Consider the following 14,627-nt stretch of genomic DNA (forward strand, 5'->3'; position numbering starts at 1 on the left):
TGAAGTTTGCATGTTCGTTTATTTGTTCTTTTGTATGTGTACTCATTTGAGTATAACATGCATGTACCACATATGTAGCATTTAGCAAGATTTATAGAAAGACTTCAAGTAAAATACAATTGCCTCATGAAAAAAGGAAAAAATCTGCCCAAGATGATTTACCTTACTCATTTCTTTATAAGTTCAACCTTTTGTTTCAACTGTATTACTACTAAAAATAAAAAAACCTAACTTGTATACGTTGTTTGGTCACAACAATTGCTAACAACTCTCGGGCATAAAGAGGGGGCAGTTGCTTGGACGATGAATCCTTGACTTACATTTGGTTTGAAGCTAACAAGGTATTCATTTATAACATTGTTACGTAAGTACCAAACTTAAATTCTGGGTGTCCAAGTTATTTTTTAATCTTGATTTATTTTGCAACTCTTATTTCTTACCAACTAGAACAACAATCATTGGGTTCTTCGGCAAATAGACCTAAAGGCGAAGGACTTCATGTTGTACCATTCACTTTGCACCACAACGTGTGCAAATGATAACATCATCAACATAGTAAGTTATTGTTACCTAGTCAATAATAATAAGATTGCTTTCTCATACTCAGTAGGTTTAACATGTTTAATGTTTTGTTGCAAGGTCATTTTTTACAGGATGTACGAGCTACAATTGTTTCACCGATTGGACGGTCGTACTTACAGATAATATCCCTCAGCAAGGTAATGAGTAAGTACTTTGTTTATATGTTTGTTGATTCAATTATTATTTTTACATGTTATTGACTTAGATTATGATTGTTACAGAAAAGACTATGGTCTTTTTGTGATATCCTATATGTCATTATTGGAGCATGGGAGAATTTCACCTAGGTAAGTGTTTAAATGTTCTTGTTTGTGATGAGCATTAAAAGGTTAATAATTGTTTTTATAATGAATATAAATCCTTTTGTCAGGCTGATATCACAGATAACAGAAAACAAATGATCGCTTACTACAAGTAAGTTAATGATTTTAAGTTGAAAAAGGTAACTGAAATAGAAAAGGCAATGGTTGAAGCAAAAAAGGCAACAATAACCATAATAGCGCAACCAACGAGAACGAACACTGCAAAGCTATAGGAAACCATAAAAGTACAATTAGCATGAAAGGTAAGGCTATTGGCATCGCTAAAAGAACACACTCCTCTACGAAAGCTCTGCAGTCGACAAAGGCAAAGGATGTGCAAATCGAAGCTCCAGGCTTAGCATTTGAAAAAAAAAAGAAAAAGCTGACAACTAAGGAGGAGGATAATGATGAACCGTGGGGCAAAACTGATAATATTTTTAGATGAAGTAAATAGTGAATGTTATTTAAATTTTGGATGTTGTTTTAAATATAAATTTGACAGATTTTATGATGTTTTTTAAATTTTGGATGTTCTGAGGTTTATATGTTTAACTTCATTTAAGGTTTAATGTTTCTTAACAAGAACATACACAAAATGTAGGAAATTAGCATGTTAAGGAGGAAAATCGCAAATATTGGTTATTGATCACAACTTTTTTTTGCAGACTTCCTTATCATTGTATGCAAAAAATTTTTTTTGGACTTACTCATCCTCACAAATAATGGTCATTGTTCATAGCTTGGAGGTTTAAAAAAAAATTACAGTTTTTTTATGCGATGTTATTACATTTTTTATACAAAGTCACTGAGGTGTGTGCACAGTTTGGAGGTTTGAGTTTGAAAAAAAAAATCATTTTTTATGTGATGTTATTATATTTTTTATGCGAAGTAACTCAGGTATTTGCGATGTTTAGAGGTCTGAGTTTAAAAGAAAGTTTGCTCACACTTATTTTATTTGAATTTTGTAAATTTTTTACATAAGGTAACTCAAGTATTTGCAAGGTTTGTCGGTTTGGGTTTAAAAAAAATTTCACAGATTTTTTATGCGAAGTCATGCATTTATGCAGTTTAGAGGTTCGAGTTTGAAAAAAATTTGCAACTTTTTTATGTAATGTTATAGCATTTTTTTATGCGAAATAACTCAAGTGTTTGCACTGTTTGTCGACTTAAGTTTAAAAGAAATTTGGCAATTTTTGGATGCCAATTTAAGAAATTTTTATGCGAAGTAACTTAGGCATTTGAGATGTTTAGAGGTTAGAAAGTTTAAAAGAAAGTATAGATTTCTTATACGAAGTTATTACATTTTTTATGCGAGGTAACTCAAGTATTTACAACTTCATTTCAATGATTTACAAAACAATCAAAAACATAAATCATTGACCTAGATCACTCAATCATGCTTGTAGCTACTCTTTCACTTTAGCGTAGTTTTCTATTATCACAACTTAATGTTGTATAATGGCCGAAGTCATTGTAACAAGTGTTTCCTTCAGCAAACTGATTTCAGCATCCGTTGCAGGAAGCATATCCTTTAGTTGCCTTATCTATGTTAGTGCAAAAGCCGACTAAGTATCTGCTTCACTTGCATTTTTCTGTGCTTTTGGTCACACTCATCCTCCTTCTCCTCGGATCTCCTTTCGGAGGGACTGCCTGCATCATGATAAAAAGTTACGTCTTCGTCATCACCAACAACTACTACGGAGGACAAGCAGATGTCTTGGTCGGTCTCATACCAATCTGCAAGTTCTAACTGAAATAGGGTGGGGTAATCCTTTGTGTTATCCTTGATTGTCATCGGGACAATTTTGCTAATTGCGACAGGGCGATCGGTTCGTTGTTGAACATAGTCAAATTGCCAAACCACTCGGTTGACCATTTGGCACTCCACTTCATTCATGTTGTGCAACTAAATGTCATTCATCGATATAGCCTTTCATTGCATAATGATATCTTAGTTTTCTTCCTCTTTATTCGTATTTTTATAGGGGCACTACTTTACCTATGTAATGAAGTTTTATTCATGGTTAGTCTTATATTGCATTACTTAAAATTATATATGACATTTTAACAAAAAAATATACTTATATCTGCCCTGGTCAGCTTTTGCAATTTCTTAAAGAGCTTTATTTAAAATGACTTCAAAGACCAATTGATCCATTTGCTTAATTTTTTTTTTTTGAAAATCTATTTACAAGTGGTTTAAAATCAAGTGATAATTCAATTAAAACTTATGTTTTATTTTCAAAAATAAAATCAATTTCACTTTGAATAGTTGAAGCCTAGGGGCAAGAGGTAAGCCCATAAAGTTTTAAACTGCCATGACAATAAGTAGGGCAATAGAGTTAGCATGGCTAGGGGGGTGGTTTCTCGGTGTAAATATCAAAATATGGCCTCGTGTAAAAATGAATCCGGATCGGCTAGTAATGTGTTCTTGATTCGGGTCATATTCAAATGTAAGACAGCACACCAGATGTTAATTGCTCCATCGATTTGGATTTTTTTTTGGAAAAATAGGACTCGTACGAACTCGTGTCTCGAGTCAGGTCGTACACGTATCTTTGTGACATGCATGCAATTCGAGTCGGGTTCTCGCCTGTCCGATTCGAATATGGGCGCAATTTAAGACGTATCGGGAGTCCGAATCGCCACCTACAGAGAAAAATCCCAGTCTTATAACTCCGGCGCCCTTCCCACCTTCCCCTTCTCTCCAGAAGTCGATTTTCCGGCATACGGATTCTCTCCTCCAAAGAGTGGATACGCCGAGAGATGAGCCTCCCAGCCGCGCTTCTCGCTCTCTGCCTTCTTCTAGCGTGTAGGGACGCTCTCTGCATCCGAATTCCTGATAACATTTCGGCGAACGCGTATGCCGGAGTTCAGAATCCGCGCCTCCGGACAGCGGTCTTTGCCCTCGGAAGCTTCTGGAGAGCCGAGGCCGTCTTCGGTTGCCTGTCCGGGGTCGAGCGCACCACCGCCGGGTACGCCGGAGGGACGAAGACCCGGCCGGAGTTTCGGAGCTTGGGCGATCACGCCGAGGCCGTTCAGGTCCGTCTTTTTTCTGTTGATCTAGGGTTAATTTTAGTTTCCCTTTCCTTCTTTTTGTGAAAATCTGAGATCAAGACGCTTGGGTCCGTCTAACAGATCAGGAACTCTTGCGAAATTTCGGATCGGTTTCACTTTTTTCTTTGTTGATTGAAGAGACCGCCTCAAATTAGCGTTCTTTGCTTGAATTAGCCTTGTTTCGTTCATGTTGTTCCTCTTTACGGAATTCATGTGCAGACTAAGATCGGTCTTGTTCTCGTTTATCCTGAATAATGCTTGATCTATAACACGGATTTGTTTCGGGAAATGATGTAGAGTATCTCGCTTTCTTTGGGGATATGTGTATAAGGCTCTTTATCATGAGTTAGGATTTATTGAGAGTGAACTTAGTGCTGTTAGATTGAGAAATTCTCGTTCTCAATTGGTATTTTCAAAGATTTTTGTCGAAATGTATACAGAATTGTAGTCTTGAACAACTTTCTTTTCATATTAAGAGTAAAATGACTGCATTACAAAATGTGCATGGATTTGATTTCCATATTCGGGTTCGATTATTGTATTCCTGTTACAAACTGGAGAGCTTTTCATCTGAAAGTTCGTTGTGAACAATAGACATTTTGTTTCATTTGTTTCTTTCTTTTTCTATTGCAGTAGAATTTCCAGTTTCTTTGTTTAATCATTCAGGGATCAGTAGGATTGTACTACATTGATGACAATTTGATGTTATATGATATTAGTTAACGATAATTTGGTGCTTCAATCATCTAATTGATTGTTACTAATATTCTTCTTCTGTGTATTCCTTTCAGTTTTGAATTAGGTTGGTTGTGGTACTTTTAAACCAGATGTTGGTTGGTTTTTGACATGACAGATATACTCTCTGGTTAATATCTGACATTTTAGCAACAAATCTAATAAATCTAAGTGTAGTGCTTGACGTATTGATCTTTCTCAGAAAGGGAGTGTGGCCGAGTTGTGTATTTCAAGAATAGGCTGGAGCCAACCAGCTGCACTTTATATTTTGCTATGTAATCTAAATAGATAATAGAAAGGTGCACGGCCTCAATGAGTTACTTCTGAATAAATCAATAAATCCTATGTAAGAACCATAGCATTTCATAACTCATTGGTAAGTAGATTCATTTATGTCTTTTATTAAATTTTTTTCATAGCTTGATAGATAAAAGATAAGATTAGGAACGAGGAGATACGTAAGAAGGTAGGTGTTGCACCCATTGAAAATAAGATGCGAGAGAATCGTTTACGGTGGTTTGGACATATTCGGCGAAGGCCTAATGATGCTCCAGTTAGAAGGTTGGAGAAATGGGAAAATATATTAGTTAAAAGAGGTCGGGGTAGGCCTAGGAAGACTTGGATGGAGATGATAGGAAAGGATATGAATGCTTTGAACCTCACCGAGGACATGGCATTGGATAGAAATGATTGGAGGAAAAGGATTCATGTGGAAGACCCAAAATGAATTTCTTTTTTTGGTTCATATCAGCTGACCCCAATTGTTTTGGGATGAAGGCGTAGTTGTTGTTGTTGTTGTATAGCTTGATAGATAATATGATAAGCCAATGATACACTAAAACTTCGCCCCTTCCATCAATAGGTTTAGCTAGGCCATTTATAGCACGACCAAATAAGCCTCACGCACTGTATTTGAGCAATTCATCCTATTGCTTTTACTGAACTACCCTCTTGTATCATGAAACTGTCACCCATTAATACAGCACCAACATTATTTGATTCCAAATTCGGAGCAGTACCTAGTATACAAATGATGTCTTCGCTCTTCATGTTTATTGTATCATCTTGGACAATTCTCCAAAGGCATATGCTTTGTGTGATTCAATAAAGATTTTATTGTCTAACAAAAATGTAGCTTTATAAGGATGGGTGAGGCACTGAAAAGTTGCAGTAAATTTTTACCTAGACTAGGAAGACTTTTAATATGTTTTCTGACCTTATTTTACTAGCTGTGAAAAGGGTCTATTCCCTTCATATGCTTCAAGCATGGCTTGGAGAACCTGCCAATAGAACCAAGTACATCATTAAAGTATGTTTTCCTTTTTTCTGAATTTGGCTGTGGTTTGATGATGTTGCTATTTAATTGTCCATACTCCATCCGTTTTTTGCTGATATATAAAATTTTCATGGGAAACAGGAATTTGCATCCAATTGTTATTTTTGCTATTTGGTTGTCTTAGAAGCTAGAAGCCTATTTTTCCTTTCCCTAGTTTATCAGGACATTCTGCTAATACTTGTTTTTCTTTTTTCCGCCTTTTCCCTCCCTAACTTGTACAGGTCGAGTATGATCCTAAGTTGATCAGCTTTAGACAGATTTTGGATGTATTCTGGTCCAGTCATGATTCTCGGCAGGTTTTTGGCCAAGGGCCTGATGTAGGTAACCAGTACAGGTATTATGACAGGAATACTTTCTAAGAGCAACTTTCCACCTCAGCACTTCAGAATTGCTCTTATTATGTTTAATGTCCAATGACAGGTCCATAATTTTTACTAATGGTACTGAGGAGACCAGGTTGGCTGCTGTGAGCAAAGAAAAAGAGCAGGCTAGATCAAAGAGCAGTGTTGTAACAACAAAAATTATGCAATTGACAGCCTTCTATCCTGCAGAATTTGAGCATCAGGTATGATGTTTCCTTATAGTTTGTTAGACTTTCCTCTACATCTCATTAGCAGCATCTTTGTAATTTATATTCTCAATAGTAACATTTTAAGTATATTTTTATGTGTCTTTTTAGAGTTCTGGGAGTTCTGCATTTGTCATAAAACTAGACCAAATAGTGTACTGCTGCACTTGCCATTGAACTTCTAAGATTAGTGTACGTTTAAGGGATGTTCTTGGATTTTGACTGTTGAGGTCATAGTTGTTGAACTAGGTGGATAGTCAGGTTGCTTGTCAGTGGAAGAGGCTATCTGATACTGTTCTAAATTGCCTAGCACACCTGTAAATTTGGTAAAAGTAGACAAAACAGTACAACACCATTTGGTCTAGGAAACCTACCATTTGAAATAAAAAATATTCTTATGATCAATTTCGGCATTTACCTTTCAGAGTGGAAATACTAGTGTTAAATTTCAGTATATGGAGCCTTCAATCTTTTAAATTCAAATTTTAATTGATACTTCTGTTTAAACATCTAGTTTTTATGGAAATTTTGGCTTAGAACTTTCCAATTGTGTGTATTGTTGAGAGTGTTTGCTTCCATTTCTACAAGTTTGCTTGTTGTACTTTGGGTTAGTGTAATGTTAAGATATTAGTCAACTACACCTTTATGTTTCGCTTCTTAATGAGTCAGACCCAGAGGTATTACAGATTTTTTCTAGGAAAAGAATGAGCTTCTTGTGTGTTGGGGTTGTTTGAATTTTGTCAAATTTGTGTTGGATCAGTTCCTAAAATTGGAATTAGGTCCTCCAAACCTACGCAACATGGTCTTTTGTGCAACATCAACCTTTGGAGACCCTTGGTATATGTTTTGTACCATGTGGAACATGTAAGAGAGCTGCTGGTGAATCCAAAATGCTGTTCGAACTATCTAGTTACCTGACTTGCACTGCTGGTGCATCCAAAATGCTGTTGGAATTATCTAATTACTCCTGTTATTTCTACATCAATAAGGGAACTCTGTGATATATATTTCCCTAGTGTTAATTGTGACACTTCATTTTGTTAAAATATGTTGTATATATATATATTTATATATTTAGATTATGACATATACACATATATATTGACATATATATGTCTATATGTCTATCTATATATATAAATATATATATTTATATTGTAATACCCGATAGGGGTATTTATGTCATTTCACATGTACACGCATATCCTAGATATGCTTCCTTTTCTTTTTCCTTTCTTATTCTTTTTCCTTTTTCTGTTTTTTATTTATTTCTTTTTATTGTTAAAGGGGGTCCCACATAGAGACATTGGACCCCCCTCCAACGTCCCTATGGGAGCCCCTCCTTGGGTCCCTTGCTGTGTATAAATAAGGGGCATGGCCCCATGTATCTCTCAAGCTTCTTGTGAAACATTTAGTGAATGAAATATATTTTTTTCTTCTTTGTGTGCTTGACCACTTTTTGTGGTTTATTGTGTGCCCTCTAGTGGCCTCTTGTGTATGTGCGTGCTTCCGTGCTTGCTCTTGGAGTTCTTGCCTCTCTCGATTGACACTTCATTACATGGTATCAGAGCCTTGGTTGAAAAAGCTTCATCGGATCCTCTTTTGACAAGCAATATCCTTCTCTTTCTTGCCTTCATAGTCTTCTTCTACAAATGGCAAACAAGGATGCAAAAATCGATCTCTCATTCAAATTGGATGGGACCAATTATCGCATGTGGGCAGCCGCAATGGAGAACAATCTCAAAGGCAAGAAACTTTGGGGTTATGTATGTGGAACCATTCCGGAACCACAATTGAAGTTGACTAAATTTGAAGGTGATGAGGAAAAAGCATTAAATGAAGAAGAAAAGGAGAAGGCTATCCTTGACTATTCTTCTAAAATAGAAGATTGGGAAAGTGAGCATGCTAAAATCTTAGCATGGTTCATGAACAATGTCGAATTGAAGATTTGTGCAAATCTTGCCAAATTCAAGAAGGCTAATGAAGCTTGGTCTTTTATGAAAGGCATGTACACTCAAAGGGACCTTGCTAGACACTTTTTTCTTCAAGAGAAGGTAAGGGCTACCAAGCAAGGTGATATGAGTATTAGGGACTACTATAGTGCCCTATCCTCTCTATGGGATGAACTTGTCCTTCTCGAACCTCAATGGGAAGGTAGTGCTATTGCCATGAGGCAAGAGCAAATGGAAAAAGAAAGGTTCTTTCAATTTATTCATGGGCTTCGCCCCGAATTTGAGCAACTTAGAGGATCCCTTCTTTATAGGGCCTCTACTCCTCTAAGTGATATTTTAGCCGATTTATGTCAAGAAGAAACTCGTTTGGCTTTAAAACGAGATGTTGATGAAGTTCATGCCGTGTCTAGACCCGACAACAATGTAAGAACATATAAACCACCACATTTTTGGAAGAATAATGGTGGTGGAGGAAGGAAAATCGTTTGTCATAATTGTAATGAACCGGGCCATATTCGTCCGGATTGCCCCAAGTTCAAAAAGAAGGTGGCTTCCGTTGGTGAAACTCCTCCAAACGCCAATGAAGATTCAAAGAAGGATGGAGACATAAAGGAGTCCATCGCTCATCTAACTGAAACTCTCCAACAATTCATAAAGATGAACTCTTCATCATCGTCTTCACCCTCCACGTCCGGCGCCGCCATCTCCTCTTTTCCAGGTATGACCTCTTGGATTCTTGACTCGGGTGCCTCATTTCATATGACCCCAAATGCATCACTTTTGTCAAAACCAAGTCTCAATAAATTTAAATCATACGTCTCCACTGCCGATGGAACATCCTTGGGTGTTGAAGGCATTGGAAATCTTGAGAAAATCTATGACCAAAATAAAGAATTTTTTGTTCCCAAAATCCGTATTATTCCAAAACTTAACCTAAATCTTTTTTCCGTGTCTCAAATTACCGATTTTGAGTGTAATGCCTCCTTTTCACCTACTCATTGCTATGTGCAGGATCTCCGGTCCGGGAAGCGGATTGGGCAAGGCCATAAAAGAGGGGATCTTTACTATATGGATTTTTTGTCTTTGCCATCCAAATCATTTTGTAATCATGTCCAAACTAAAGATATTGAGACTTGGCATAAGAGGCTTGGGCATCCTAGTATTTCCAAGTTAAATCTCTTTCCATTTTTGGAAAAATTTTGTAATACAAATACATTTACATGTAATGATTGCATTCTTGGAAAGATTCACTCTCTTCCATATTCACATAGTAATTTTGTGTCAAAAAGACCTTTTGAACTTGTGCATTCCGATGTATGGGGGCCGGCACCCGTTATGTCCAAAGGAGGTTATTCTTACTATGTCTCTTTTATTGATGATTTTACTAGATATACTTGGGTTTACATTATTAAAAATAAGTCCGATGTCTTCACTAATTTTAAAGAATTTCATGTTCTTATTCAAAACCAATTTCAAAACAATATAGCCATATTTAGATCAGACTCGGGAGGAGAGTACATGTCTAAAGATTTTCAAAATTACTTTAAAATAAATGGAATTGTACACCAACGTTCTTGTCTTAAAACTCCGCAACAAAATGGTCTTGCGGAAAGGAAACATAGACATTTAATTGAAACCACAAGAACTCTTCTTGTGTCTAAAAATGTTCCCAAAAACTTTTGGGCCGAAGCCCTTCTTACCGCAACATATCTTATAAATCGTATGCCTTCCTCCTCTTTAAAAAATATTTCACCTTTTGAAAAACTATTTCAAATTACTCCAGATTTTAATAGACTAAGAATCTTTGGATGCAAATGTTTTGTACTTAGTCAAGGACAAGATAAATTGTCTCCTAAAGCTCTTGAATGTGTGTTCATTGGCTATGGTGAGAATAAAAAAGGCTATAGATGCTATGATATTCAAAATAATAAATTGTATGTGTCAAGAAATGTGAACTTCATTGAAGAACAAAATGGTTTCGATATCCACACATCTAGGGAAGACATTGATTATTCTTTTCTATTTGACTTAGCTCCTAGACTTGAATCCCCTGAGGCAATTATTTGTGATACTACTTGTGATGGCATCTTACACTATAATGATATCTCACAACAAGATAATGGTTCCCAAAATGAAAGTCTAAATGATATAAATGTATATACCCGGCGGTTAGGAAATGAACATCAACCTGCTATTGACAGATACTCTCAAGACTTCTCCTTAGAAGAATCTATTGACAACAATCCACCTAGGAGATCTTCTCGTACTAGTAGGCCACCACAAAAATTTGTGTCTTATGAATCATTTTCTCCGAATTATAGGTCTTGCCTTATGTTAATACATTCATACCATGAACCTTCGTCATTTAAGGAAGCTAAAGATCATCCACATTGGATTGAAGCTATGAAAATTGAGTTAGAGGCTCTTAATAAAGCCCAAACTTGGAGCATTATTCCTCTACCACTAGGAAAAAAAGCAATTGGGTGTAGATGGGTATATAAAGTCAAAACCAAATGTGACGGATCCCTAGAAAGATACAAAGCTCGCTTGGTTGCAAAAGGCTACGCCCAAGAATATGGGATTGATTATGAAGAAACCTTTGCTCTTGTAGCTAGGATGACTAGTGTACGAACCTTAATTGCTCTAGCTTCCATTAAGCAATGGCCGATATATCAACTTGATGTTAAAAACGCGTTCCTAAATGGAAATCTGTGTGAAGAAGTTCTTATGGATCCTCTGCCGGGTCTTGAAATTGGGAAAGAAAATATTCTAAAGTTGAACAAAGCTCTCTATGGTCTTAAACAAGCACCAAAAGCTTGGTATGATCTTTTTAGCAAAGTAGTGCTTGATAATGGCTTTTCTTCATGTTACACCGATACTGCTTTGTTTGTTAAATCCTCTAATGAATATATAACTATCTTATTGCTATATGTTGATGATATGATTATGACAGGTAATGATAAGAAAGGTATTGACCTTATTAAAAATATTCTTAAGAAAAATTTTGATATGTCTGACCTGGGTTTTCTAAGGTATTTCTTAGGTATTGAAGTTGCATACTCCCCCAAGGGGTATGTCCTATCTCAGATGAAGCTTGCCTCTGACATTATTGCTAGGTCTGGGCTGACAGATGATAAAAGGGTGGAGACTCCAGAAGTCATCAATGCCAAGATGAGAGCCAGTGATGGCACTCCTTTAGCAGATCCCACGCCTTACCGTCAACTGATTGGATCTCTAACATATTTATCTATCACCAGGCCCGACATTTCTCATGCAGTTCATAGTGCAAGCCAATTTCAGACTGCTCCCTCTACTATTCATATGGCAGCAGTAATGAGGATTATCAGATACTTGAAAAATTCCATAACTAAGGGAGTATTCTTATCCTCTTCTTCACCTCTTACTTTACTTGCGTATACTGACTCCGATTGGGGGGGTAACCCCGATGATCGTATTTCTACCACAGGTTATTGTGTGTTTCTTGGTGATTCACTTATCTCATGGAGGTGTAAGAAGCAGCATAAAGTCTCTCTCGTCTACCGAAGCAGAATATCGTGCGATGGTCACTACCATAACTGAGATTGTATGGTTAAGACGCTTGCTTAAAGATATGGGTGTCTCCTTCTCAACTCCTTCAAAGTTGTGTTGCGACAACAAGAGCTCTATCTATATTGCTAGCAATCACACCTTTCATGAACGAACAAAGCACATTGAGATTGACTGTCATTATGTTCGTGATGAGTTCTTACGGGGCACCATTCAACTCCCATATGTTCCTACTGAATATCAGCTGGCAGATTTCTTCACCAAAGCCTTGCCATCGCCTCGCTTCTTCTTTCTCCTTAGCAAACTCTCGGTGATTTCCCCGTGTGTTTGAGGGGGGGTGTTAAAATATGTTGTATATATATATATTTATATATTTAGATTATGACATATACACATATATATATTGACATATATATGTCTATATGTCTATCTATATATATAAATATATATATTTATATTGTAATACCCGATAGGGGTATTTATGTCATTTCACATGTACACGCATATCCTAGATATGCTTCCTTTTCTTTTTCCTTTCTTATTCTTTTTTCTTTTTCTGTTTTTTATTTATTTCTTTTTATTGTTAAAGGGGGTCCCACATAGAGACGTTGGACCCCCCTCCAACGGTCATAAATATGACCGTTGGAGGGGCTCCAACGTCCCTATGGGAGCCCCTCCTTGGGTCCCTTGCTGTGTATAAATAAGGGGCATGGCCCCATGTATCTCTCAAGCTTCTTGTGAAGCATTTAGTGAATGAAATATATTTTTTTCTTCTTTGTGTGCTTGACCACTTTTTGTGGTTTATTGTGTGCCCTCTAGTGGCCTCTTGTGTATGTGCGTGCTTCCGTGCTTGCTCTTGGAGTTCTTGCCTCTCTCGATTGACACTTCATTACATATTTTTGCGTGGTGTAGAGTTTAAGCTATGTTTTAGCAGTGTCATAAAAAGCTATTATCATTCAGGACTATTCAAGGCAGTCACAATATCTGGCCATGGGTTGCAGCAATGGTGATCAAAGCTGCATTTGTGCATCTCTGCTCCTCTTCTAAACCTCTGTTTCAGTTTGAATGTTGATTTGGATTCTGTGTTAGTCAAAAAATTAAATTCTGAACCATGTCTAACTTGGTTCAATCAAACAATAACAGGACAACCTAGTCTTCTTTTTCGACTCGGCCAGGTTCCAGTTAAGTTGGACTTCATGGCAAAGTATTTGATATGTCGTTAGCTGTCAGAAGCAACAAACTTACGTCCTTAGCTGACATTAACAAACCAAGCTCAGGGGCTGAAGCAATTGATTTTGCCTGACATACTGGGATCACTTTGAGCTGCAGTCCTAAGCTGGTGCCTGATATTATTCATAACAGATATGAGAGGCAGTGAACCTTGCGTAATATAGATGCTTCTGTCCTGTGCTTGCTGCTATTTTATGTTTCCTCTTATGGTTGCTGCTATTCTTGCCAATGGTTTTACTATATGGATGCAAAATATGTTTCTTCTAAATGATCTTTACAAGGATGTACGTGTAATTCTTGTACGAGTATTGAGCTCATGGTTTGTTCGATCTCTCACTCCTGTATGTAATGGTAAGGAAGCTTTAGATAAATGGCTTTCAAATAGTTTCTAATATCTTGGCAAGTTGCCTGAAGAATTTCAACATCGCCATCTTAATTCCGATTCAGGAGCAATACCAAAGTGTGCCCCTGTTTAATTGGTCTTCTATTTCTCAGGCTCGAATTTGAAACAAGATGTTTTTGGCACCTACTCCAGCTGAGTTCATATTATAGCAGCTGCATTTAGTCATAGATCTTAAGCCTAAACAGTTAAATGAAAATGACAACAAATTGGATAAAAATGTTCCGTTCAGCAACACTTCTCTGTACCTCACAATGCTATTTGGTGACAAAATTGCAGAAGTTCGAGCTCCGGCGAAACCCTCTCCTTCTCCAACTAATAGGGAATCTGACAGAGGAGCTCACAGCATCCAGCTTTGGCGCAAAGTTGAACAGCTATGCTGCTGAGTTGTGTACCCCAGAAATCCAAAAGAAGATCGATGCAAAGATCAATGACATCATCAGCAAGGGCTGGCCTGCTTTGAGAGAGCTCTAGCAAGTCTTCTGTTCAGGTTAAGAAGACAGCTGCCAAAGCTCGTCTTCTTTTCAAAAGAGGACGCTAAGCCTAACATGATCTAAGATGAATGTGGTTAGAAGTGATCAGATTTCTTAGAAGAATGTCGTCAGAAGTAATCGGATTTTTTTCTCCAGGATCAAGCCACATTATATCTTGTGCATCTCTCTCTCTCTCTCTCTCAGAAGACTCACTACAAGGTAGAGTTAGTATATGTTATAGGCAACCTTTGAGATTAGAAAACCCATACCAAGCAACATCAACCCTGTGAGATGTAAAACCAGTGTACGTCTTAGCCCTTTTTAAAAGACTTTCATATGGAGTCTATTATAGCATAATTGGATGAATGATAATTGACACAAGATCCACTGAACCATGATTACTGAAAGCTTTTAAAAAGGTGCTGCTTTTATGCATTTGGACTTTA

General features: G+C 37.0%; 1 protein-coding gene across 2 annotated transcripts; it reads left to right on the forward strand.

Annotated features, from left to right (window-relative positions):
• The first annotated feature begins 3,586 nt into the window (after positions 1-3,586).
• LOC149835911 (peptide methionine sulfoxide reductase A5-like) lies at positions 3,587-14,627 on the forward strand. Of its 2 annotated transcripts, none has more exons than XM_090010707.1 (4): positions 3,587-3,926; positions 6,234-6,346; positions 6,433-6,577; positions 13,988-14,627. In XM_090010707.1, exons 1-4 carry the CDS (start codon positions 3,651-3,653, stop codon positions 14,180-14,182), a joined length of 729 nt encoding a protein of 242 aa, XP_089866833.1. In that variant the 5' UTR covers positions 3,587-3,650; the 3' UTR covers positions 14,183-14,627. The 2 variants fall into 2 exon arrangements, with proteins under 2 accessions (XP_089866833.1, XP_089866834.1); XM_090010708.1 differs by lacking the exon at positions 13,988-14,627 and adding an exon at positions 13,222-13,648 and having other exon boundaries at positions 3,604-3,926.

This window comes from Nuphar pumila, chromosome 6 (assembly GCF_984573655.1).
Source record: "Nuphar pumila chromosome 6, dmNupPumi1.hap1.1, whole genome shotgun sequence".
Classification (NCBI taxonomy): Eukaryota; Viridiplantae; Streptophyta; class Magnoliopsida; order Nymphaeales; family Nymphaeaceae; genus Nuphar; species Nuphar pumila.